The 26,114-nt window shown below is 53.0% G+C and overlaps 4 protein-coding genes across 4 annotated transcripts; 1 reads left to right on the top strand and 3 right to left on the bottom strand.

Annotated features, from left to right (window-relative positions):
* Positions 1-1,323: 1,323 nt before the first annotated feature.
* On the bottom strand, positions 1,324-3,041 carry LOC34621390 (prohibitin-4, mitochondrial). The gene is made up of 3 exons (XM_026335365.1): positions 2,954-3,041; positions 2,018-2,439; positions 1,324-1,629 (listed from the first exon to the last, which is right to left on the bottom strand). The coding sequence occupies exons 1-3, from the start codon at positions 3,039-3,041 to the stop codon at positions 1,324-1,326; spliced, it is 816 nt and encodes a 271-aa protein (XP_026191150.1).
* A 5,035-nt stretch (positions 3,042-8,076) lies between these two features.
* Positions 8,077-12,098, bottom strand: LOC113146827. Its single transcript, XM_026335338.1, has 5 exons — positions 11,759-12,098; positions 11,172-11,425; positions 10,737-10,977; positions 9,570-10,169; positions 8,077-9,470 (listed from the first exon to the last, which is right to left on the bottom strand). Exons 1-5 carry the CDS (start codon positions 12,096-12,098, stop codon positions 8,077-8,079), a joined length of 2,829 nt encoding a protein of 942 aa, XP_026191123.1.
* Positions 12,099-20,937: 8,839 nt separating this feature from the next.
* On the bottom strand, positions 20,938-23,168 carry LOC34622078. Its single transcript, XM_026335328.1, has 8 exons — positions 23,092-23,168; positions 22,863-22,935; positions 22,616-22,672; positions 22,389-22,453; positions 22,118-22,218; positions 21,848-21,930; positions 21,358-21,479; positions 20,938-21,151 (listed from the first exon to the last, which is right to left on the bottom strand). Exons 1-8 carry the CDS (start codon positions 23,166-23,168, stop codon positions 20,938-20,940), a joined length of 792 nt encoding a protein of 263 aa, XP_026191113.1.
* Positions 23,169-24,332: 1,164 nt separating this feature from the next.
* On the top strand, positions 24,333-25,181 carry LOC34622077. Its single transcript, XM_026335395.1, has one exon. It carries the CDS (start codon positions 24,333-24,335, stop codon positions 25,179-25,181), a length of 849 nt encoding a protein of 282 aa, XP_026191180.1.
* The last annotated feature ends 933 nt before the right edge of the window (positions 25,182-26,114 follow it).

The following is a 26,114-nucleotide window of genomic DNA, read 5'->3' as shown; positions in this document are numbered from 1 at the left end:
TCGCATAGTGGCGCAGTAGATCGCAAAACAGTGCGATGTGCGTGCGCCAGATAGGCAGCTAGCTCTGACTGATCACAGTGTTTGACGGGCGAGCAACGCGCATTGCCTAAGCCCCGCAACCTTCTTCGGGACCTTTCGGGCATGGGAATGTAAATATATTTCAGAAGAGCACTGAAGAACTTTCTGTTGTGTTTCAAAGAGTCTGAAGTTAAGGGTCCAGCTACAGTGACCTCAAATGAACGCTCAGATATAGCTGGCAGATTTTGCTCCATGCACACGTGCATGCATATACGAATACAAAGCAGACGCGCAACTCTAGGGGTATCAAACAAAGTCTCTTCGGGTATCCGAGTGGTAAACAGGAAAGCTGGGGAAGGGGTATCTCAAGGCTGTGCCTCCGACGAACGGTGCACTACTAGTCGGCAGGGAGAGCCGGAGGCAAAAGACAAAGGGAAGGCGCAGAAGGCGAGTGACACATATGTCAACGTTCTCAATGCAATTACAGTAGAAAACGCGTGCCGCTATACAGGCGTCCAAAGAAAGCGATATCTTAGGCAGCAGTTCTTTCTGTACGGCTGCCCGCCAAGGCGTTCTTGGAGGGTTCTCCGCCAAAGACTACAGGGACCTTAGAAACCAGGATGGTTGATTGATTCTGTGTGCACAGAGACCTAGAGGCTGTTCTCTCTATCTAGACAAGGACCATGCGATGTTGGGCGTATCTTTCCGCTACAAATTTCGTGTTTCCTTGGCCCCCTGCCCATATCGTGCAGAAACGCCAGCATGGGTAGGAACTACTGCATCAATGCTCTCCCTCCCTTCTGCCTGCACAAAAATTAATGCCCGAAGGCTAGAAATCCGTGTGCATCTATGTGACCGCTTCTCTGGCGCGACCACCTCATCTGCACCCACGCCTCAAGCACTCCAAGGTCGCTTGAAAGCGGGTATTCATATGCTTCCCTTACAGTACACTTTGTTTGCAAAGGCAAACCACCAATAGAGGTACAGAGAGAGATCTAGGTGCCAAAGCTGTAGCGAATGCCGAGAGGCGCAGAAAAGGATGCGAACTGGCAAGAAAGGCAGAAAAGAGAAAGAAAAGCAGCCAGGGAGGGGTAAGGGGTATGCGCAGCCAGCTAAAGCGCGTTTGACCGGCTTTCTCCCTTATTACGGACCATCCAAGCCCCCTACTGGTTTCTGCTGCAGCGCAGCACATGCTGCTACGAGCGCGGCAACAGCAGCATCACCCCTAGTACCAACACGAGCCTGCTGCTGGGCATCGTCTTGGTGCAGTGGACGTCCACTGTGTTTACTGAGCACTTGCACGGCCTACTGCGAAGAGAAGAGCATATTAACGCCCTGAGGAAGGTATGTAACATTCTTGGATTTGGCAAGCGTGTCTGCGATCTCCCTTGCGGCATCCAAGCGGCGAACCTCAATGAGGCCTCCCCCGTGTTCCTTTATAGCCTTGGAAATAAGGGAGGCTGCCTCCGCCTCTCCCTCTGCCTTGACGACTGCTGCTTTCTTCTCCTGCTCCGTCATGGCAACCACGAACTTGATCCTCTCGCTCTCCTGCTGCGCAACTTGCTTCTCCTCAATGGCTCGTGCAAACTCCTTGCCGTAGCTTAAGTGCGTCTGCAGCACATGCACAGCAGAGGGAGCACAGCAGAGCAAGGCTTTACAAGCGGAATCGGAGTCGGTAGGCCCTCATGCCATGGAATCATACGGAAACGGGAGATATGCATAAGCGCAGAGAACGAGGCTTCGCCGTGAATCTGAGGCAGCCTCTGCAACAGTCAAACGCTGAAAAAACTGCGCATCTGCGACGTGCACGCAAGGGAAGGTAGACCGACAAACACACTCGGCAAAAATACACACATATATACAGATATATATAGATATATGTTCAGGTATAAGAGCACAAGCTGCAGTGCCTGTCTTTGAAGCAACAATAGCGGTCGTCTGAGGCGGGGAAGGGCCTGCACTCGACCAGTTCTACTTGCGATTTTTTCGCAGAGCTTACAATGGCGACATCGTCGAGTTCGATATCAAAGTGCTTTGCCCTTTGCGTAATGTTCTCTCGGATATCCTGGGAGACTCGGTCCCTCTGTGTGAGTAAGCTCTCTGCATCGTATCGAGCTACAACTGCCTTGAGCACTTCGTTGCCGATGGAAGGCAGCACGCGCTCTGCATAGTCTGGCCCCAACGTCTGGTGCAACACCGGGAGGCGAGCCTCATTGGGTCGGTACAGCAGGCGGAGCGAGAGAGACACCATCTGCAGATCGCGCGTGCCTGTAGTAGTGGTAATCACCTTAGGCTGCGTCCTGATGTCGTAGAGATGCGGCACTTGCAGCCAGGGCAGGAAAAAGTGCAAGCCCTCCCCAATTGGACGGGGTGAAACGCCGCCGAACCGGTTGAACATGATGCACCGCTGGCCGCCATCCACTGCAGGAAATTCCAGAACACACACGAAGTGCCGCAGAGAAAGCTGCATGCAATGGCTCCGCCGAGCACGAGCCATGGCTGGTGTACCGAGAGAGATGTGTCTGTTTCAAGCGTGGGTTGTTGCGGCGGCCATAGATTGGTGCTAGGAGTCTCTGCACCTGCATTTATCGAGCTCATAATGAAGCCCTCTACCCATTCCCCCTCAGGAAGACTCTTTGGCCTCGCGCGCGTGCAGTGCAACTTTTGTGCCCTTCTTACCCCCCGACCCTTGAAGCCCCTTCCCCGCCCCCAAAATCCGGTGTATGGCTACGTGCAGCTACTAGCGATTGGGGAGGCGGGGCGTGTGGCGGAAGAAGGAGCAGCGAATACGTCACTGAGCTTCGAGTGGAGCCTCCCATCGCGCGTGCAAAATCCCCCAGGCTACACCAGGGGCCCCTGTCCACCCCCCCGCCGCCACTGCCACGCAGCTCCCTTTGAGAAAATGCGCACTCGTGAGACACCCCGTGCGCCTCACCATCATAGAGGCACGACTTGACAACAAGGCCTGTAGCCCCAACAGCAACGCCGACGCGCCCGAGCGCAGTGAGCAGCCGTTCACTCATTTTGGCGAACTTCTGTTTCCAGCGAGCTAGAATTTGTCCACAGAATTTTGGTGAAGAAGGAGAAACGGCGATTCCGAGCAGGCAAAACTGAAGCCGCAGTGGGGTGTTGCGGGCGGCATGCGGGCGCCAACAGCCCCAAAAAATGAACACGATGAATTGCCAGTATGAGCTTGGGAGACAAATTTCAAATAATTAATGACGGTACACTATTTCTGTAGCGATCAACGGATTGGGCCGTTTCACGTACGTGGCAATGCGTTAGATTTCTCTGTACACCGCATGGCGGTTCTTGAATTTTGCACCTGTATCTTCCTTAGTAGAAGTTCTTGAAAACTGCTACCGCCTCCATTAACCGGGCTGATGAATCAGAGAAGGCGGAGAAGGGAGGGGCAAAGCAGTTCAAGAGCCTTACAAAGCGCACATGCCGCAAGTTACGCCAAGGGGCCCTTGCCAACTTCGCACACTACCGAGAACGCTAAAGAGGCAGCTGGTCCGCTCCACCACCTTCCTGCATCTGCTCTTAAGGCAAGCGTGCATGTGAATTTACGTGTATCCAATCAAAATTGTTATCTGCTCAGCTCGAGAGGGAATAGTATCGAGGGCAACTACGATAGCAGAGTCTCGGCAAAAGCCATCACTCTGCTACCCCAAACAGGAGTGCTCTCGTGGCACTGTTAACCCAGAACGAAGCACGCAGGGTGTGTGTAGCCCTTAAGGGAAGGACCCGTCCAGGTTTGTGCGAATGCGCTTTCAGCGTTGCAAATTTCTCCATTGCTTACTTCGAGGCTCCGCTTAATGTTCCCGTGGGGATACACCTGGTTTCAGACTACAAACAAATGTAGTACAAGGTTTTTAAATGTTCTGCAAAAAAGCTCCCCCCTTTCTCTCCCCCTGGCCCTCAGGGCTCCGACATAAGGCGAAGCAGCGCACAGGCTGCGCTCTGGTGACCCCAGTACTTGGCATTCAAACTGGTTGCACATAGCATCTAGCGCATATGCGCACACATTGCATCTTGTTGTATCGAGCTAACGCTAGTTTGCAATGACGAAGACATATGAGCAAGCAAACCAAATAGGAGTTCAATAGTTAAATGCTTTGTTCAATACTAGCACTGTGGTGGGAAAAGTTTAAAAGCAGCTGAGGGCGCTGCATCTTCCCTCTCCCCTCCCTGCCGCCCATTCCAGAGACAAATACCCGGGCGTTCCTTTTCTGTAGGCTGGCATAAACTACATCAAGGCTAGCAGAAGAAGAAGCGTCTTTGCATCATCGCAACTCTCAAGGCGGGTAGATACACGAAAGCCAGGGCACATTAGCAAAGCAACTCTGTGCAACAAGCTATAAAGTGAACTCGAAGAGGAGAAGGCACACACACTCGCCAATAACGGACCAAGGACCAAAGCAACACGATTCTCGGCGGCACGATGGCTCTGTGTCGTCAACGTGTTGGAATGTGTGGGCCTCCCATAAGCAAACTATGCAAATACATTCGCACTACACACTGGTTTTGCAGTGCATGCAAATAGTGCCACTGCACACAGCGAAGTCGGTTCCAAAGCCCCTAGCGAGTCCCGTAACTGCTTTTCTGTCAGCCACTATGGACGACAGTCCTCAGCTCTGTTCTCTTGGACTCCACCGGGTCCTCGGTGCAGTAATCCTAGTATCCAAAACTTTCACGTCCCCGTGTGTATCATCCACCCCTGCCTACGTCACTTGTCTGCGCGGTGTGTCCGCTGATAATAAAAACGGGAAATTTAGAAACTTTCATGTAAAAAATATACATAATTCTGCGGCACTCCGAACTTTTAGCCAAATCAGTAGAGTATGCAAAACATCGCTTCGTGAGAGAATGGCGAATGGTAGTACTCATCTGGCCGTAACTCCTCCGTCTCGTCACTCTCTGGTGCACCTCCCATGGCCTGCCGATCGACCAGGACCAAATTGCCAGGCTCGAAAGTCATAGCCAACCCATGCGTATTCGTATCCTGTGCTTATATCTTTTGTCCTTTGCGCACACATTCGCGTGCAATAGCCACATGTTCTCTAAGTTTCTCTGCTACTAAGATGGCTGCTGACGTCCGACCACCAAGCCGAGGCCCAACTCTGAAAGAGGCTCCTGATTGCACACCAGGGATGCAGGAGTGCAACGAGTAGATGAGTGTTTGTTGTGTGATGTGGGCAATATAGCACAAGGAACAAAAATCAAGCTATGCGATAGGACTTGTGAGAGCATAGAGTCGCACAGACTGCAAAAGGGTGCGGTTGATCTGCTGTGTGGCCCCATCGATCTCAAGGTGGTTCGCAGTGGTTATGCTGTGGTTCATGTAGATAGACGCCATTTAGGCACACACAACGCCCTAACAAACTTCGGATGCCCATCCCTAGGGACGCCTAAGAATTAGTGGGGCTACAGAGAGGAGTTAAGAATTTCCGCGGTAATCGACGAGCAGCGACAGAACTAGAGCAGGGGATGAAATGGTGAGGCAGGCGACAACGGTGTGGACACCATCCTGACCCTTGATGTCCAGCAGTCCCACAAGAGAGCTCACAGTCAGATCGGTTGAAATTCTTCAGGAGCAAGACGAATTTGCAAATGGTCGGGCTTAAGAGAATTGTGTGGTTCTCGCTGGTGACAATCTGGCCATGAGAGTCCAAACTCCTCTGCCAAAAAACGCATCCCCAGGCTCTAGAAAAAGCCATCAGCGCTTTTTTTGAGGTGCATCTAGCCATGGTTCAAAAGTATTTAAGCATATGCTTCGCGCACAAATGGCAATGGGAGCACAGTCGGAATGTGCAGGCGTTGAGTTCCCTGCTTTCTTTACATCAGAGCTGGGCATCCGCAACTTAATAGTGCTTAATCCTTCTGCCATTCTGGATCCTGGCAATTGTAGCGTGCATGGGTGTCAAAAGCACAATACTCCAGCAACTTCGATAGAAGCATGGATTACCAGATTGACTTTATATTGAACTCCACGCTGGACATAACCAAAGCGGTCGCCACCGCACTCTCCGAACGCCCCAGCGATGCCTTATTGTTGCAATGCAGCAACTATTAAATGTGAAGGAGGCTCTCCATCTAGCAAGCAACCCTAAACTCTAAAATGCTTTTACACATTTCGTAAGGTGCGTAAAAGACTGATGATCGGTCTGGCAGCGAATTGCTGCCTGCATATAGAGTGTCAGTATGTTTTCACACCATCATAAAGAGCTCCTTTTTCCGCATTGAATAGGGCTGCTCTCATTCATCGGAGTAAGGAAAATAACAAGGAGTCATTTGGCGTTTTGGAGAACCTGCAGCCTATTGGGAGATAATAACACTCACCCTTACGTCACTTCCCTCTGCTGTCAGGAAGAAATAACGCCTCTAATCGGGCGAAGCAAGTACCATAGGAATTGTAAAGCAGGCAACGAGCGTCCTTGTTACTACAGAAGCCTCCTCTGTCCAGGCCATAGACTGCATTTCTTAAGTAAAAGTATCGGTAGCAAGATACGAGCCCACAGAACTTCGCAGCTCTCATGCGGGTGCGTACAGGTAAACGGCACGCCTTGATTGCTTTAGTTGCTCATGCCTGTAGCCGATACACGCTCCTATGCACACAGCTGTTCTCATGAAAACGAGCACTACGTGCCTATAGATACCACAGATTGTCCCACAACAGTTGAAGCACCTACTGGAGGCACCCTTTAACGTGTTGGCTGAACACTAGGACGTCGTCTATGCTGACAGCCAGGCACCTGTCCTTGATAAGCTAACACAATTTCAGCTAGACTGTGCGTAGCTGCCTGCAGCTTTTAAGCAGTCCGACTAGTCACAACGAGTTGCAGAGCACATCTACCGCAGCACACGCACACACATTGCGTCTTGTTGTATCCAGCTAACGCTACTCGGGCATAAATAATATATACGAGCAGAAATATCAATCAGTGAATGCTTTTCTAACTTTTGGTTGAATGTAAGATGTGCGGTAGAAAGTGGGGAAGTTCAGCCTAGCCCCCTCTACACACAGCTGGGTTGCCAGTATGTTTTTCCCTGCTCAGTCAACTTTCGCCCATGCACACAAGACTAGTTAGGGCTATTTAGAGGATCTCCCATTAGTAAGACAAAAAGCGAACATGAGAGCATACACGGAACCCTTCCCGTATCTCGCTTTACTGTAGGTTCCCTGACTCTGTCGTTACCCCCTCCCCTTGGCATTTGTGCTTCTTTCCGTCTAAAACGTGTGGCCTTTCTTCCTTTCAGAATAAGACGCGGCGGCCTTCCAAATCAATTGTAAAAGAATACGAGGTCCAAGAGACAAGAAGTAGAATACGCGGGAGGATACAAGGGGTGGAACGAAAAGACAGGACAGGCCTCTTCCTTCCTCCCACAGCTTTCCTCCTAATGTTCCCTTAGCCTCTGCATGCTTCACCTTCCCTTTGCTTCCCATGCTTTCTCCCGGGCGTTCTGCCTTCGGGGAGTCAGACGCTAGCAGAAGCACTGTGGGGGTTCCAGTTCCAGTCTGGTCCGCAGGGCAGCCCTTATTGAAAGCCAAAGCCATTTAGTGACCCTTTAACAACACTCCCACAGACGCTTCGTGGCGCATCCCTTTACTTGAATATATATACATATGGATATTGAGGGAAACCGCATACACACACATGCATGCACCTTCCTCTGTGCGTATATTAAGAAGCTACCGAGGTACATGAATGTGTGCGAATGTGCACCGGACGTCCATATTTGCATGTGCCCCCGCATCGAAGCTGGAACCACACCCCTACACCCTTTTGGCATGCACGGTCGCCTGGACAGAGACGTCTCCATGCATATGTATGGAGAGACAGGTGTAACTACACACACACACTGGCACATATGACATATAGGTAGAGATATATTATCTACACGTACACACAACTTGATATATAGAGAATCATGAATGTATCTGCATCTCCATATATATACCCCCGTACGGCGCCTAGCTTGGCGTCAAAGGGGCGCATACATCAGAGGTGCCTCGATGCGTACATCGAAGGAACCCCCACGTTGCGTCTAGCGGCTTTACTTGCATCTTCTGTGATGCGTCTGCGCCAGAAGTCTCCAGTAATCGTTATCGTACGAGGTGAGCAGCTCTGTCCCCTTCCGAATATCCTTCAGAGCCACTATGACAACGCGCTGCGCTGCCCTATAACGATCGAACATCACCTTAAACCGCACGCACACCCCTGGGCCCTCCCCCCCACCGGGGCGCCATCTTCCATCATTAACGAAGGCTCCTCCTCCCGAGAGAGGAAAGGGCGTGTGGAAGCCTAGGAGGTACAGGTGTTGCATTTGCACATTGATGACGTGCGACGCACAGCGCATGTGCCGCAGCAGGAGCGCAGTGCCTCTGTCGATCAGCACTCCACTGTACTCACAGATCACGGATAACCGAGGCAAATCTCGGCAGCAATACACGCCTAGCCCTGAACCACGGCCTAAGGAAGAGGGACCTACCAGCAAACCTTGCGATATTCGAGCCAAGGCGACATGATGACGCGGAGGCGAGAGGGGGGAGGGGGGCAGTGCTCCTGCGAAGAGGGGTGCCTCTGGTGAAGAGACAGCCTCCTTCGGAGGGGTGAGGGGTTCGCTAGAGAGGGTTTCTTTAGCGAAGCCTTCTTGAGCCGTTGGTGGCGTTTTTACTGCAGCAACCGCCTCTGCGACACTCACAGGGGGGGGCAGACACCCCGTCGAGCAGGCACACCCGACCACGCTGCTCTTCACGTTCGCTCCCGCTGCTGCTACAGCTGTCGAGGCGGGCTTGCGGGGGTTGTGGTGCGCCTCCGCTTCTCGCTTGTAATTGCAGTCTGCTGGCAGTAAGCCGGCAAGCTTGGCTTCCGCTGCCGCCCCTGCTGCCTCGGCGTCTTTCAAGCCAGTGCACGCAACGACTCTCGACAGCCTGCGGACCCTCGAAGGCGGCGGAGTGTGCTGCTCGCGATGTTGTTCGACGCCTCCCAGAGTTGCAGCTGCAGCAGCAGCTGCTGCAGCTGCTGCTGCCGTCGCAATGTCGCGAACGGCGGAGACGCTCCCGCACGGAGCAGCCGTCGTGGCAGCTGGCGCGCAGTTTCCTGCGACAGAATTTCCACGTCTGCCCCTCCGTCTACGGGGCGGTGCCTCGGGAGTTTCTACCATCGGGAGAGCGCCTGAGGAGGGGCTGTTGTTGCACATGAACGTGTCGCTCACGCGTTCTTCGGCGGCTGCTGCTGCGTCTCCTGTTCGTCCCGAAACTTCCGTCACAACGGAAGCACCACAACACAGGGGTGGGGAGTCCGTTACGCATCCCCCACAGGCAGTGCGAGCCTCCCTCGAGTCTGGATTGCAAGCCTGAGCGGCTGTCGTTTCTTCCTCCGTCACCGACACAGCACCCGCATCTGCAACACTCCCCCATGAGGCCACCCCCCCAAAAGCACCCCCCCCTGCCTTGGCAGCCGCAACAGCCGCTACAGTCGGTGTGGCTCCCTCCAATGCTGCTGCTGCTGCTGCTGCTGCTGCTGCTGTGTCTGAGCCGTGCATGCCTCCTCCGCCTGCCTGAGCCGTCTGTGCAGCGGGGGGAGAAGGGCACGTAAAGCCTTCGAAAGCCGCCTCCACGCGCGCAGAGGAGACACCGAAACACCCCAGCCCCCTCCGTCTGCGCGCCGCAAAGCGACGCCGCTTCGCGGGGGGAGGAGGCCAGGGCTGCGCATGCAATGCGTAGATGGAAGGCAGCAGCGGCAGCAGCAACGACGGCACCACAGGGAGCTCCCCTGCAGCCTCCGACGGCTCCCACCAGCTGCCACTCTCCGCTGATGCAGCAGCAGCGGCAGTTGCGCGCGCACGCCATCCCGGATCCTCGCAACGTCGCCAGACTTCGATACGAGGGCTCTGTCGATCCTGCAGCGGCTCTCCCCCCGTGGCAGCGTCCGCATGCAAGACGCGGCGCCGCTTCGGCATTCCATCCGAAAGAATTCCGGCGCCGCGCTTCGAAACACGCGGAGAGGCACCTGCTCCGAGGAGACCCCCCCTCTCGTGGGCGCCGTGCTGCTCTTCTCGCAGCTCCTTCTCAGGCTGCTCAGGAGTCAAAGATGCCTTTTCCTTCGCGCTCCCTAAGGCAGACGGGTGTCTCTGCTGAGCAACGTCTCCGCAGCAGCGGAGTCGCGAAGCGCAAAGACATCCGCCCCCCATGGGCGGGGAGGGATGGCTACAGAGGACGCAGCAGACTTGCTCCGGCAGCGTCGCAGCAGAGGAGCCGCGCAAGGCGCTGTGATCTGGCACGGTTTCTGTGTTTCTTTCCTTTCTTCTCGCGAGACGCTTGGCCTCCTTCAGCGAGCGCCGTCGACTCGCTCTTTGGAGAGCCTCCTCGCCTCGCAGCAGCCCTCCTGCGAGCGGCGACGCTGCTCGCTCCTTGCGTCTGCAGCCCCTCTTCTTCTCCAGCCTTAGATGCGGGCTCTCGACAGCTGCAGCAAGCTGCTGCGGTGTTGCTGCTGCTGCTGCTGGCGTCGTGGGCCCCCCCCCGTGCGGCGCGGCGTTCACAGCAGCGTCCCCAGCTGCTCCGCCAGCAGACTGCAGCAGGGAGGGGCAGGAAGAGACGCCAGGATCCTTTGCCGCTGCTTCTTTCGGAGACAAGGAGGCTTGCCAACGGAGATGCGAGACGAGGCTCTTGCCTCTGCTGCAGGACCCTTGCCGCACCAACGAAAAGAAGCCACCCCGCAACCGCTTCGGATCTGCAAGGAGCCAGCGAGCGAGGATGCTCTCGGGAGTTGCGGCGTGGGGGGGGCGCCGACGAGGGTCGATATCGTTCCCCTCGCTGGCGGCAGCTAGCTGAGAAGCTAGCTGCTTCTGCAGGAGGCGCAGGAGGCGCTTGCGAGGAGAGGAGAGAAAGGCTAGGGAGCACCGCTCTGGACGCAAAGCCCACCGAGACTCTGTGAAAGACGAACTCTCCGGCTCCTGCGAAGTGGCAGCAGGAGGCTCTCCCTCTTGCTGTTCAAGCTCTGCAGCAGCCACCAGACCCAACATTCTACACGCGGCGGAGTTCCCCAAAAGGAGGGGTTTGTCTACGGGAAGCATGCAGTCCAACAGTCAGTCTGCCCGCTTTCCTATGCACGCGCTCGCAGGCGGGCTTTTTCCCTTGTCTTCCCGACCTGCAACCCCTCCCCAGCCGACCGTCGAACCGCCACGCCTCTGCAAGAAGTGCGGGCTGTGTTAGGGGAGACGCGAAGGAAATTTCCACCGACAGAGAGTCCTTCGCGAGTTTCACGGCTCCGCGGTGTCTCAGGTTCCCCCTTTCCGCAGGCGCCAGTTGCATCCAGCCTCCCGCCAAATACATCCCCTCGTTTGGTGCAGCCGAGCATGCGGCCCCTGGCAGAGTTCTCGCGCGCCAAAAAGCGTCCCCAAGCTCCAACGCAAGAAACACAGAGCGCCGTAAAGCGGGAACACCACACACGGGAGTGTCAGGTGCTGGCTGCTGCCGCCCCCCTTCGGCGGCGTTCAAGGGATGTAGGTCGGGCCCTGCGTTCCCCAGGCAACGAGCAAGTTTTTCTGCTTGTTAGCTGGCAGGAGGCAGACAAAGACCATGGGGGAAACCCGCTTGACAATAGCCACGCGAGGCAGCGCCACCTACCAGTGTCCCTCCCTAAATCAAGTGTTGCCGCAGCCCCACCCCGCAATTGTGCAACGCGGCTGGGACCACTCGGTTGTTGGTTCAGCGGCAAAGGATTGAACTATAAGCTTGTGTACTTCTCAGAAATTCCGCCCTTCCGACACACTTTGCGTAACACTGGGTCTATCGTGGGGGACGCGTCTGAAAACTCGTCGGGAGGGAACCTTGCAGCCGCGAGGAGCGCAGACGGCCAGGAAGGGGGGAACGGTTCGGTGCTGGACAGAGGCAAGCTCGAGTCTTCCGCACGTGCAACTACATTCCATATGTGAGACGTAAACAAATAAAGCACTCTTGGGTGTTTTGGACCAGTTTTGTAGTCGCAAAAGTTTTGGAAGAGTACTGGAGCATCGGCGCCGCGTGCGACGCATTCAGATTCCGAAAGGGCACTACTGGCAGTTCCTCCTCTCATAGTTAAGTACTATCGCGCACTTAAAAACAGAAATAAGGATGCGTAAAACTCCTTCCGTTTCTGCCCGCTCCTCCGACTATGCCCGGCAGTCCTGATGCTGCCCTTCGTATCTACCAAGCAACGCAGCGACTCAGAGAAGGTATATTCAGGGCTTCAGATTTGTTTGCCTAGGCTAATCTGTAGTTAGCAATGCAACGGAAAACAGACTTGAATATAAGACATGCCTGCTGGCTCGTCTTCAAATGTACTCATGAGATTCGGCGATTGCCTCTTGTGTATCGGCAGCAGTGGTCGACATGCGTCAATCCGTTTGCATACTTTTATCGTGGAAGCGTTGGAGAGCTGCAGAGACGAACTTGCCCGGCAGAATGGGGATACTTCTCCTAGTATTTTCCATCATCAGTTTTTCTATGGTACATCTTCCACATTGCACGGGGGAAAGCAGCGGTGCTAATCTGTATGAATCGGAGGGGTCCCACCTCCAGGCGTCCACCATGGACCGACAGAATTCAACCTTTCTGGCCAACCTAATGAGCTCCCCACCAAATATTGCACTCAAGGTGCAGCCTGCGAAGGTGCTTCGGTTCAGCAAGTCGCAGCTCAACAGCCTTTTGATGGACTTGCGTCATGAAATAAAAACACAAGTACGCGGGCTCTTTTTGCCATTTCTGAACGGCTCATGAACCGTCTTGTCATGCCAATACTGATTCCAAAGGTTGCAAATCTAGAAGGTAAGAGAGGAAGATGTCAACGGAATCAGCACGGTGGTTGACTGGACAAGCATCTTAAATGCGCAGCCGAGATGGCTGAGGAGGAGCGCAAGCGCCAGAAGGCAGCATCAACTTGGTCATCCCACGGCGCTCCCATTTGGGTCCCCAAAGCAGGTACTATGTTGATCATTATTGCCGTTGCTTGAATGGCGTATTACTGTAGTGCGGTCCCACGTTAGCTCAAGCGGCTTCTGAAGGAGAACCAGGAACTCAAAATCGATTTGTGAGTCTGCGTACGGTTATTCCATGGAAATAAAACGAGTCACTATGCATCTTTCAAAAGCTGCAACTTGGTGGAAGCGAGGAACCCCGTTTTATTGCATTGCACAGTCCGCTGCAGACAACAAACCGGTGGATTTCCGAAGATTCATCTAAGCGATCGGCAAAAGCGAATCAGCCGGAAGAGGTAGGCCTTTTTGAATCGTATCTACTTGATCTTGCTTGATGTCGGCATTCAAAATGGGACCTTTTTTTTGAATAGGCAATGGGCAACAGTGTGGAAAACAGCAAGAGTACCAGTTACGATGTTAAAGAGGGTAGGATAACTTCTCCAACATACTTCATGATACGCAGTTTCACTCATGCAACTCTAAAATCAAAGGACCGCTGGACATTAGGAAGTTCGTTGAGTAAAACATGCATCACTTTCTGGAAATAATTCTGAAGAGAAGGCAGAGGCCTCACCGCAAGGAGCAAAAGTTTAGAGGGCTACTGATCTTCATGCTGTCTACGTGCAACAGCACGTAGAGGATGTAAAGTGGCGAACTCTATTGGCATCAGCCTGCAGGGTTCTTTTAGAAGCAGGCTGAATATTATTTGTAGCATTTGCTGTATATGGTTACCAAGCCCTGTCAATAAGAAACAGAATGCAGCATGGTCGAAGTTTTTTTTCGCTTCTTCCCGCCGGAAACGGTTTTGGCTGTCGGTTGGGGCAGGCTAGGATGGCGATTTCTTGTTGCCACTGCAGCACACTTTCCGATAATGCTCTTTGCCTGCGTCTTACTCTCATTTGTATGCATCTCGATCCGATGTACATTCTGGCTATGACTTGGGAGCGGAGCTTTCGCTGAAGTGCTCTTTACCTGCCTTCAGCCTTCTTGTCTTCCTCGCCGGTTGCAGGTGTTGCACTCATGAACCGCGTGGAGATCCTGCCCTTCTGCTCCATCTGTTCATTACATCTCACACTTTTGCTCTTTTCCAAGTTCGGTGCCTCATGGGTCTGGTAGCGCTGGGGCTTTGTGTGGTGCATGAACTGTGTGGTTTCCGGTGGCAAATCCACTTCGTCAGGCGCATGCCCTGTTTCACGTCCTTCTGGTTCATACAAGTGCCTGTGTTTGCGATTTTTTGGTGGTAGCTTCCTCATAGCGCGCCGTTCTCGCTTTTCTGCCTCCAAAAGGGCGAGGTCCCTCCTCCTCCTCTGCCTTCTCACCAGCTGTCTCATTCTCGACAGTCTCTGGACGTGCTCTCGTTGGTGCCGCCGAGTTTTGGCATTGTGTGCAATCTCTCCCACCACAGCGGCCACCAAAATAGCAGCAATAATTGGGATGTAGCTCTTAAAGGAGTGGGCACCAAACTGGGCACCAAATATTTGCGACCCTAGGTGCATTCTTTCAAGGACGCTGGGAGTTCCCGCAAACACCCATAAAATTCAAGCTTTTGCCAAATGTCGGAAAACGAACAATGGCGGAGCAAGGGAGTAGTAGGGGGCATCAGCCGGCCCTTCGTTTGCAACTCTCGGCGTGTGTCTGCCTCCTCGAATCACCAATTCGCTTGTTCAGCCCGAATTTTGAGGAGAGTTGACAGCTTGAAAGTTATGTGAACGCGGATATTGCGTTGAAGTACGGTTTGCGGAGATGGGGTGTTTAGCGGCTCGCCCGTCTACTGTTGAAAGCTCTCAGCTGCTAGATCTTGCCACGCACCTTCGCGGGGGTTCCAGGAGTACACTGAACACAGATCCCATAAATAAAGGCGGGAGGAGGTGAAATCCTTTTATTTGAGGCTTTGATGAGCACAGGCACTCCGTTAGGAGGGGTCAAGGCTGCGAGTCTAATGGTCTCCTGCCGATTGGCAGACACCGTTGCCGAACTGAAGCGTGCAGGGGTACTTGAAACTAGCCTTCCATCCCCATCATATTGCTCTCTATATCATTCTACTTGCTATTTCAAGGTGAGGAGAGCGGTGGAGAATTGGCATATTCTTTCGTGTGTGGGGCCCCGCCGAGACGACACTCCCCTTCAACCCCATAAATGAAGCCTAATGCGCAACTTATTGGCTTTGTTCAAGTTTCGATTTAACAAAAAAAGAAAAGAAATCTTATTTATGTCAGGTGGACCAGAAGGGCGCATTCATATGCTTCCTTCTCCATTGCCCGTGAAAGTGGAGGGGAAGAACAATCTTGGCAGTTGTACACCTTGCCGGCTACTCCCTTCTCTAACATAGCTTCGGCCTAGGGGTGCGCTTAAGAACCGATGCAGTATAGCCTCTACGCAGCGTCATCTGCTGTATCTAAGCCAGTCTGTAGTCTCTTGTCACACTAAAATCATTTTAAATGACTATCCCCACCTCGAGCTGCGCGTCAGCTGCATAAGAGCATAAGCTAGCTCACGTCGTGGTGGATCACCATGCGAAATAGCTGTTGACTGTTTCTGTACCCAGGTTCCTCCGCCCTCCCTCTTCATGATTCCATGGGCCTGCTGTCCAAACAGGCGGCCACTGGCTGGTTGCACCTCACTATTTATGGCTTTACAACATTTCATCCACGTACATCTGCAGCCTCCCAAAACCACAAAAGCTCTGCTACCGATTCTTTCGGTCCAATGACACTTGAATTTTTGTATCTTTCGCATTGCTGTGCTATTTCCTGTGGGACGGATTCCGTCCCTCTCGAAGCGCTGCGGAACCATAACAAATTCAAAGCCATGCTCCCAAAGTTCCTCGCATTGGCATCATTGATAGCCGCATCGAGTTGCTCGTTCTCTCTCTTATAGATATAGGCTGATGCAATGGAACACGCCTCTCGGTCCGCCAGCAGACCCAATTGCGAAACAAAGGCTTCGAGCCGTTCTTTGCTACGAGTCGATGTAGGGTTTTCCTGTTGTTTACTAACTTTGAAAGCTGCTAGTTCTCCCTGCAATGCCTCTCTTGCCTTGATCTCCTCCAATAATGCGTCGTTAGACAAAGGCAAACTGTCCTTGACCCTGTTCATCAAAGGTGACAAGCTCGTAATGAGACGCTTGGGTGACCAGAGAAACATCATCGGAGATGCCGATATTTTTTCCAGATCTTCTCTCTCTTTATCGTTGGCTATTCTCATTACTGAGCTGGGCGAAGCGAACCAGCGCGCTTCTTCCGCCAGATCTCTCTTCCTTTTCACGCTGTCTTCTGCCTCCGCCAGCCGTGCCAGCATATCCAGCTCGTTCCTGGCGTCTTCCGATAAGTCCTTGGGAGGATTTTTTGCTTTGATGAGCGTTGAAACCAACTCACGCGCCAGGGAATGCATCGATTTTACAGATGCCCCCAGTCGGCCACTTTTACTGAACAGACTCCAAAGAGCCCTTAAATGTGGGAACTTCTTCTCTGCGTCTTGTAGGTCCTTACTTGATTTGATAGCGGTGGTATACCTGTCCTGATGGGCTTCTCCTTTAGGCTGCTCTTGAACTCCGCCATAATCCGATTCGATGGGGGTGCTCGCAGCATCAACTACCTCAAAGCCTTGCTCGTCCTGGCCTTGATCCACTGACTCCAAGTTGGTAGGGCCGTTATTTACCGCGGGCGCCTCCGAGCTTGCGTCATACCCCAGTTGTTCTGGCTCTGGACTTGGAGTACCAGACTGCAGATCAGTCGATGGCGTTCTCTCGTTATCAGTACCGAGGGACGAAAAAGTATCATACCAGACATCCTCATCCGAGGTCTCATCACTAGTGGAACCCTCTGACGTCACAGACCCGGAAGGGGGAGTATTTGCATTCTGCTTTTGAGGAGTGCCTTCAGGGATATCAGTTAGAACACCTGTGTCTTCGGTCTGCTGGGGTTTCGCGATATCCTCCGGAATTCCTAAACTAGGCAACTCAACCGTGGTAACTTTTGTGAGAGGGGGCTTGTTGTCTGGCGCATCATCGGGGCCTCCAAGCGAAGTTTTTTGAAGGCTGTCGGCGGATGCTTTAGTTTTCTCTATTTTGTTGGTCGTATATCTACCCCGCGGTTGCCGTCTCTTCATGACTTTCCTGGCGACATGCCTCACTGCCTTGAGTAACCCCCGGCCTATCCGTCGGGCGCCAAGCTTTATGCCACCCCATGCCTGTTGAACCCTCCGTGCGGCTCCGGCAGCAAATCGCCGAGCAGCCCCATGGGCTTTCTGCAGACGGCCACGGAGCCTAGCCGGTAGTGGAGGCCCCCCCTTTTCATTGAAGTATTCATTGGACTGCACACTCGTCAGCGTGGCGCGCCTATTGACAAGATCCTGAGAGGGGTCGACCTTTGGCAACCTCTCTGCAAGGGATTTATGGCGCTCCCAGTGAGACCCTGTTGACTTGGCTAAGGTCTCGGGGAAAGCGGAATGATCAGGCGAGCCTGTTTGGAGCCCGTCGATTCTTGGAGAAATGGGTGACAACCAACCGTTCTGACGGGTATTCTTGTTGGTGGCATGAGTGTGGGTTAAAGACAAAAAACATATTAGACATGCCAGGGAGAAGGCGGTGCGGGACAGCTGGTGTTTCATTTTGCGAACTGCTTGCCGAATCGCTGCCAGAGGCTCAACGCAGGTCAGCAGCAGGAAGGACGAACACCTAACAAATAAAGAAAAAGCAATGGGTCGCAGCCTGCACAGACAATGCTATGCACTGCTCACATATATCATGTCTTGGAGAAGGATATGTGCAAGGCCGAAGGTGGCGGTGCCCTTCAATTTATCATCGGGGACGCAGCCGCAGCCGACGAAAGCCGACATAACTGTTCGAGAGAATGATCATCGAACACGCCATGTACTGCAGGATGGTACTTTGAAGTTTACGTCAATTTGTGTCATGTATTTGCTGTATACTAACGTGTTCGCCGTTACCGTCGAGCAGAGAGCAGAGGAAGCACCGACAAGCTCGTCCGGGCGCCCGACCTTGCATCTGCACACGCTGCTTTTTCTACTACAAATAGCGCCTTTCAGCGAGTATCCAAGCGAAAAATAGGAAGAGCGAAAAGTGAGGGCATTATTGAAAAGGGATTTTCATAGGCTCTTAAAAACTGGATTTTTTCCCTATTCTGACAGCCACTGTATTGCCCCCTCCTTGGGTGTCCACGGCCCCCACACGGTATCCCTACACGCGTATTACTTGGCAGCATTCAAAAGAATAGATGGTACGGTGCGTCTGTGTTCAGAATCTAGCATTTTCAATGAAGGACCATTATTTACACAAAAGGGTGTGCGTGCAACGCGCCTCCACGTGTCCCTCCACAGAGGGGGGAAATTTGTCAAAAAAGAGAAGCAGCTTGAAGGGCCATACCTACCTCGCCATCTCGAAAAGCTCTTGGCTTTCCCCCTCCTGCACCTTCAATTCACGGGACCTCTGGCCGAAGGAGAGAACGGGCATCCGGAATGCACGCCTATAGCAATCCTGGCAATCCCATGCAGTCGAACAAAGTAGTTTAGCAAGCACACAGAGGAGATAAATCATACTGTATTCTTCAAACAGTAGAATACAAGAGAAGCAGAAGTGTTAGGGTTCCTCCAGAGTCTCGGTAGGAACTCCAGGCTTGATGCACGCTTGATAAAAAGGTTGAGTGTTCTGCAGAAAAGCTCCCTTCTCCTTCTGCCAGTGCCGCCTCCGAACTCCATTATGAGAAAAGGAGGACAGTTGGGTTGCCCGTAGCAGCATTCTCTAAGCTCTTCGAGCAAGCTCAGCGATTGCAAGTAGCACCTAGAACACACATACACGCACAATACACTGCTTATATATCGTTTTATCGTGCTACGAGTACTCTGCAATAAAAATAATGTACCAATATAGGTCAAAAAATAAACTTTATACAAATTTTTCAATAAAATAAAGCATAGTAGGAAGTTGTCAAGTTTCGCTGATCCGCTGCAAGGTGCACGGTCGTCTGCATCAGAATCTGACATTGCTTGCCCGTTAGACTTGCTTATTGCTCACGAGGAAGAACGTAATCCAGTTGAGGTTAACAAGGAGAGTATGCCAACCTATGCGGACGGCTGAAAGATGAACCAAAACCAGCTTTTTAATCGCCCAGGGGCTTTGGTCCGCTGCGGAATTTGTATACACTGAAATTGTGGAGGTCTTAACTCCAGGCTTCAACTTGTTTGTATGCACCAGTAAACACAGAGACCTTGAACAATGGTCGAAGAGCATTTTGGAGCAATGTTTCTTATGAGCCCTTCATAGGCAGTCACTGAGCCTCCAAAACTGACACAAAAGTGGATGGAAATCTGTTTGGCGTCCCTATGTAAGCACCTCCTTCCTCTTCTACCTTTTTACACGCTGCAAGTCTAGCATCAGTGGGATAGACCCGGAGCTAAGGTGCCCCTTGCTGTTGTAGCGATATTTCGCCGCCTGGCCCATGGGAAACTGTACATCTCAGGCTAACTAATCATGTCTCATCACATCTGAGTTGCATGCAAGGCAGTGACAGCAGCGGAAGTGCAGGTGAGCGTGCACTACCGGCGTTGTACGTCAAGGAAGAAAAGGGCCAGAAGATATGATGGTAGAAGCCCCCTTAAAGTTGAGAGTTGCAATCCCAAATAGACTTCGCACGCATGCAAATACGCCTAAAGGCGTCTACAGCAAATATATTGACGGACCCCGCGGTAGATGCATGTCGTTTAACACCAAACCAATATGGCCACCCTTGGCTCCGTTCAAGTAGGGATAGCCTAGTGGAAACACTCTATTGACGGCGTAGTAACAGCATATCCTGCTAAAGTGTACATTCGGTAAAGCAAAGAGATGTCCGGAACGTGTGCGCTTGCAGCAAGCATATAAAGGGAGCAAGGGAGAGTCTGAAGCAATGCCGTGTTCTTGAAAAGCCACAACCACACTACTAGACGTGTGCCTGGCTTAGCTAATCTCTTGTCAACAACCCCAAACGCACAGAGGGCCTACAAGATGCAAGGACGTGTGAAGTGACCCTCGATTGGACCAGCCCCTTTACTTTCCTATCCTGTGTTCTGGCCGTAACAGGAGAGACTGCGTATCCCTGGTTATGAGGAGCAACAAATAATTCAAAAGTGCTCGTATCTTTAGGCTACTCTCGGCAAAATCCCTTTAAAAATAGGCAGGACACGACTGCCTGACAGTCATACTTTATCGCCTGTATTGCTTTCACTGCTGAAATTTCTTTCCACAAGAAGTTTCTCTAGCTCTTTGATCCCTGTGGACTGTTCATGCAAGAAAGAACTGAGTAAGCATGCAGCCACCCACGTGCTTTGTCCAACGGGAACCTGTGGGTCCAGTTGGTACGAAAGGTCTCTGGGAACCATCAGCTGAGTTCTACATGATAGACTGAAGTTTCGCCAACCATCGAATTTTTCTCAGTTCGAAACGGATTCAAATCGTTTAGCATCAAAGGCTTCAACGTTCTTCCATGAAATGTGCGTGCATAGTACAGAGGGAGTTGTTGTAACCACAAATATTCTATGGATATGTACGTTCTATTACAACAAACGTGGGCAGCAATCATGCACACTGTTCAAAGGCCTGTACCTAGAGCGCAGAAGACACATATAATTATGAAGGATGCAGATATATGCGCGAGTGAGCTTGGATGCCGAATACGATATCAATAAGGCTTATTCGCCTGTGGCAAAGCAGTGCGAACTGCACCAGGTACAGGACCGATGAGGCCAATGCCGCCTAGGGAGGTTGCGGACAGTTGCGAGAACTCTCCAGAGCTGCCAATATCCTACGTCTGACCCGCAGAAATACATTTTAGGGATTCGACCCATGAATACATACCCGCGGGCTTGGAAGGGTCAAACAGCACCCCCTATGTCTAAGCCCTCCCCCTCCTTTTCCTCGTGCCACCTTCATCTGATTTGTATCACTACAAATTTTGAAATTAATCGTTCACTCCACCTTGCGGAAAAAAGCCCCTCCCTTGGACCCCTTGCCTGGGGTGCCGGGTCTATCCCTTATTATGAGGTACGTCGAGACACCGGCACAGACCGCAATGCACAGGCGGATCAGCAGTGCCAGCCAGCAAAAGCCTGAAATCTCTTCAAAAAGAAACTGAGATGCTCTTGAAGACAACCCTAGGCCCTGCCTGACACCACAACAGACACTGAACGGGATACCAAGCAAATGAGAAAGGAAGGCCGGAGCGATGGAGCACCGGTAGAACCGACAAGGAGAGCGCCATCTTCAGCACACCCGTATAGAAGTCAAAAGGCAACGCAAAGCGGTACGGGCAGACTTTGTTGGACGTAAAATTAAGCGAAAACACTCGAACAAAGCGCAGAACTAAAGAGAATGCTGGCCGTCACTAACCTTAGGGTGAGGGTCCACGGAACGAGGAGAGCGGCGAAAGCGAGATATGTGACGCGTGAGTGAAGGGGACGATGGCGTCGCGTGGATAGGAAAATCAGAGAGGCCACCGAAAGGTAAATGATCTGGAGGCGACACGTCGTAAGAAGTATGCAAGCGGAGGAGAAATGATCATGTTAGGAAGTGCCACATCCCTAAACGCGGCGATATACGCAGGGGATTTGCAGGGGAAGGAGTACTGCGGGGTTCCTGAAGAGATGACGGCGACTGAAGTTTACGATGAAAACACTGGCACAGAAAGCCTCGGGAATGTCGACTGACGGGTGCGACGCTGGCGTGCAGCGAGAGGTACAGGCAGTCCCAGCGGAAGTATTTGGAGAAGAAGGCTGCAGTTCAAAGGAGCATCACAGCCAAAAGAGAGCATCGGTAACTTCGTAAGAAGGCGCTCTTGCGTCAGAAAACTTTGGCAGTTGAAGCCACGCGCACCATCAACAAGACTGAAAGCCGCAACGGCCCCTTGCAGCAACCCATGCAGTAACAACGAGCTCGCGCATTCATCGGTACTATCACGCAGGCCTTCAGAGAGGGAGAGAAAGAAAGAGAAACAGAGAAAGAAAGAGAGAGAAAAAGAAAGAGAGCAGCAGCAGCAGTGCACCAGGATGATGACGCAGGAGGGCAGACCAGGGAGGGCGTTCTCGTCTCTGCCTCTTTCGAGGTGTCTCCTCCGTGTTGAATCATCCCTCATGGAAGAGCTGCAAATTACCTTTCAAGATGTAATGGCCATTCGTGAAGAAAACGTGTCCTAGTGCCCAGCCGAGGCCAACACAAATTAGCCGTGTCTCAGCTGCGTAAGAAAGTGCCTTTCTGAAGAGCGAATTTGGCAACCCAGCACAGAGGGCGTGCAATGCGATTACAAACAGCGCATGTTGTTGCACCGCGCAAAAATGGATTCAGCCAGTTGCCTGGAATTTGACAGTGCAGCTGTCTCTGGCCGCATGCGGGGTGGGGAGAATGGCGGACTGGTGTTGGCGCACTTGGATACAAGAATGTAGTGGAGAGCGAAAAGCTCCATCAGGACTGCGACGACGTCCTCTACTACCTGAAACAAGGCAGCAATCAACATTTTGGGTGGCTCTAAGTATGCGCACAGCTGCGAAAGAGACGCGGGAAACTGGAGAGGCAGGCAGAAAGAAGAAGAAGCAGGAAAGAAGGAGGCCACTCATGCGGTGAGGGGCTTTCTTGGAGTTGAAGAAGCGCATACACTGCACATGAAGAATTCCTCGCACGTCGCCGGAAGGATGCTGGCCACCAGCAAGCTCTGAAAGAGACAGTACACTCAAAGGAGAGACACAGAAACCGATTGGATGGCTCGTCTGCAGACTTGCACTGCTGCGGCTATCGGCAGCAGCAGGCAAGCTGTTGCTGCAGCGGGTGGTCAGCTTTCTCATGCACTAGCGAGTTCATTGTTGCAAAAACTTTAGGAGGCTTCAGGGGCGTGTCGCGCTTGCCTTTGCAAATAAGTACAAGCAGTAAAAGAGGGTAGAGAGGCCCATGAGCCGACGAGTTTCCGTCTGCACGGATCTGATCATGGCACAGAGGGTAGACGCGAGAATTTGGGTGGAGCGGAGGGAAGTGCGTGGGATGACACAGCAGGGGGACGCGGTTGGGGAAAGGGGTGGGTTGAGAAGACGTCAGAGAAGAAGCGACGGGAGAGGTGGAGGAGGGGAGCACTCTCACAAGCTAGTTGCATGGTAGATGGCTACTATAGGCCCGAGCGAGACGGTGGCGCAGCAGACAGCCTGCAGCAGTGTCATCTTCCTGAGCGACTGCAGAGCCTCCTGAGGAAACGACTGGAGGGGAGGGTGCGACGTGCAAGAGAAGGATGTGAAGTGCAAGAGAAGGATGTGAAGTGCAAGAGGAGGACGTGACGTGAAGCGGGGTCCAAGGAAAGCAAGGGACGGAGGTGTCGAGCGCTGTGGCGGAAGAGGAACCGTTAATGATGGGGTGAGCGTGATGAGGGGCGAGGCGATCTGGAAGGGGCCAAGAGGCGGCGTCCACGAGAGCCTTGGGGGGGCAAAGTAAGACGGGAGAATCAGAGGGCAGCACTTTGGTAGAAAAATAATGAGCCACACGATGAAGAACCACCAAGACAAGGACTAGTCGGGCATGCGGGTACTTACCCGTGCAGAGATACACCGCAGGGAAGCAGAAGGAGGCCAGTAACCGCAGACGGAGCTTTCAAACACGCACACCTGCCAAAATAAGAAAATCGCGCTAACCGCAGATCAGGGCCCTCGCTATGTTACTACACCCCACCAAAGCTGCACATGGGCGCCACTGCGTGGGAGTACGTGCATGAGGGTTTCTGTTGCGAGTAGCAGCGCAAAGGGGTCTGCTGGAAGGCCGGATGGAGCAGAAAAAAGCCTGATGATCAGTTTTTTATTTTCCAGCAAACATGAATTTCCTTTCCCAATGTTGGGGCTGGCATGCCCCTGCGCCGCCACATGCATTCCTGGAGGCGAACTCCATACAGGCCTCTTGAATTCACGATTGCGCGTGCTCTCCTTCTTCTTTGACTCTAGTTGCTCCATTCTTGAGATGCGGATTTACCTGGGGACTTGCGCCAGACAAAAAGGCTTCATCTTCCGCGGCTCTCAAAGCTCCTCGAGGCACTTGAATTGAGCATTGCCGTTTCGCCTGCTGCGCCTTCCCTCTCCCTCCACCCCGTGTTTCGGCCGACCGCAGATCCTATGCGTGGAGGAGGAGGCGGAGAAGCTTTGCATCTCAACTGGCCGCTCCAGTGCTCTGTTCGCGACAATCATGATGATGGGCAGGCGGTAGCCTTTGTTGTCTGTACACCGCTCGGCAGCTGTTGTGACGGTGGCGTGAGGAATCCGCCTCTGATGCAGGCCTTTCCTGGCTGTCTTTTTGGCGGTAAGCGGTGAGCGCATCCCGTGGCTGCCGCGCATTGGAAGACGATGCAGCGGAACGCCTCCCTTTTCGGCAAATATCTGCGCTGTTTGGGTCGGACAGCTCAGAAGGGCTTCAAGAAGAAGCAAATCCTCGCCCCCATTCCGGTGAAGGCATACGGCAGGCCGCCCTCTGCCGCCTCGCAGTGCGGGTTGTACCACGACGAAGACTACAATTATCACACAAAGATCTCCTTCTCCCTCCGTAAACACCGCCGCAAGTTGAAGCCGAATGTACTGAAGAAGGATTTTGTGTCGGAGGCGCTGAACACCACGCTCAAGAACGTGAAGGTCACGACGTCTGCGCTCCACGCGATCGACGATGCCGGTGGTATTGACGCGTATGTGTGTCGCACTCCTCCAGAAGAGCTGCGCAGCGTCTTTGGGGAGAAGATGAAAGCTGTCATGCGTTTCTACGAGCTCTCACCCGACGTCAGGCGCTGGGCGATGCCGTGGAAGGCGTTCGCCAGCGCAGCGGCACGCGAGGACCCCTGCCTCGCACTGTATCGACACCTGAGGGGAAAAGAAGTGCACGAGGCGAGGCTGCGGCAGGAGCAGCGGTTGCATTCTCCCTACTTCCTACCACCCCTGCAGAGCATGCACCCGATCAGGCAGCAATTTCCGGAGGCAGCAGCGGAGCCACAGCCGCTACACTTGGGGTGGGCTACAGACTCTGCGCATGCAACGGCCTTCAAGCGGCGCATTGGAATGGCTGTCAATCAGGTGCGATCACACGCCTCGCACGAAGCAGAGGACGGATATCGAACCGGCAACAACAGGGGAGGAGGAGGCCAAAGCGGCTCTTCCCTCCGCAAGAGATCCAAGACACACAAATGGCGAGAGATCCGAGCTTACTAACCCACGCAGAGATTTGAGCCCTCCGTAACTCCCTTGTGCCTGCCTGCCTGGGCTTTATAGGGCGGCGGAGCTGGCGAGCATGCTTTCTCCCCCCTCATTCCCCTCTCCCCCTTCTCACACGCAGCGAAGGATGCATGCAGCCTGCCTCCTGTTCGTGTGCCGTTGGTCTGCCTCCCATGGACTGTGTGTGGGAGGGAACCGGGCGTCTGAACAGAGGGCGTTTGGCTGTATATACACATATATGTATATACACATATATGTGTATATATAGCGAGAGAGAGGAAGGAATTCGCCGTCTTTCCTACTCTAAGCTCTTTTTTTGAACTTTCTAGAGGGTTCGAACTCAGCCTACTCGACGTTTCTCCTGGAGCAAACCGCTTCAGTTCCTCTGCACTTCACTGCGCTTCCTCGCTCCACGGTTTCTCCCCCTCTCCCTCCCCCACCGTCCCCCCTGATTTCTGATTGGTTCCGTAATAGGTTCGTATGTACTTTTGAATTAAAATGGACGGGCTGCCACGGATTTGCCCTCCAAAAAGAGTCGTTGAGGCCCACACTCGTGTAGCCGTCAGCCACTACACGCGCTCACGAAGCACGCTAAGACTCGATCACAAAGAAAGCAGCCGCAGAGGGTGCTCCATTACGTCTGCTGGCTATCCGCGGCGCAACCTCGGACGACTTGAGCCCCTCGGCGGCTGCAAGCAGCAAGTGCCTCGTGTCTGCTGTTTCTCAGTTAGCGCGGATGAGCCTACGGTAAAACAGTGCATTGCGTAGGTAACTACTGCGTTGCGTGGACGCCTATTTGCGTTGCCTGTGGGCCATCGAGCAGCCGCCCACTTGCTTAGGTGCTTGCCACCTTCAGTTTCTCACTCCTTATGCTTTACGTTGCTGACAGTGCAGCCAGCTGCTTTGAGGCACTGTAAAGGCGCACCTGTT

Source organism: Cyclospora cayetanensis, unplaced genomic scaffold (genome assembly GCF_002999335.1).
Source record: "Cyclospora cayetanensis isolate NF1_C8 unplaced genomic scaffold, CcayRef3 CcayRef3_contig_112, whole genome shotgun sequence".
Lineage (NCBI taxonomy): Eukaryota > Apicomplexa > Conoidasida > Eucoccidiorida > Eimeriidae > Cyclospora > Cyclospora cayetanensis.
Note: the sequence above shows the minus strand (reverse complement) of the source record. Positions and strands in the feature narration are given on the sequence as shown.

Bases quoted from the DNA above. Each gene is read 5' to 3' on its own strand.
- LOC34622077 (XM_026335395.1), top strand. From the start codon at position 24,333: ATGCAGCGGAACGCCTCCCTTTTCGGCAAATATCTGCGCTGTTTGGGT.
- LOC34622078 (XM_026335328.1), bottom strand. From the start codon at position 23,168: ATGACACTGCTGCAGGCTGTCTGCTGCGCCACCGTCTCGCTCGGGCCT. The intron at 22,936-23,091 runs GTGAGAGTGCTC...TGCCATGATCAG, and splicing joins ATCTACCATGCAACTAGCTT to ATCCGTGCAGACGGAAACTC. The intron at 21,152-21,357 runs GTTAGTGACGGC...TATCCCGTTCAG, and splicing joins CCGTGGACCCTCACCCTAAG to TGTCTGTTGTGGTGTCAGGC.
- LOC113146827 (XM_026335338.1), bottom strand. From the start codon at position 12,098: ATGAGAGGAGGAACTGCCAGTAGTGCCCTTTCGGAATCTGAATGCGTC. The intron at 10,978-11,171 runs GTCGGGAAGACA...GCCACTTCGCAG, and splicing joins CGGCTGGGGAGGGGTTGCAG to GAGCCGGAGAGTTCGTCTTT. The intron at 10,170-10,736 runs GTGGCTTCTTTT...GCTGCTGCGGAG, and splicing joins AGATCCGAAGCGGTTGCGGG to ACGTTGCTCAGCAGAGACAC.
- LOC34621390 (XM_026335365.1), bottom strand. From the start codon at position 3,041: ATGAGTGAACGGCTGCTCACTGCGCTCGGGCGCGTCGGCGTTGCTGTT. The intron at 2,440-2,953 runs GTGAGGCGCACG...AATTTCCTGCAG, and splicing joins CAAGTCGTGCCTCTATGATG to TGGATGGCGGCCAGCGGTGC. The intron at 1,630-2,017 runs GTAAGCTCTGCG...CATGTGCTGCAG, and splicing joins AACTCGACGATGTCGCCATT to ACGCACTTAAGCTACGGCAA.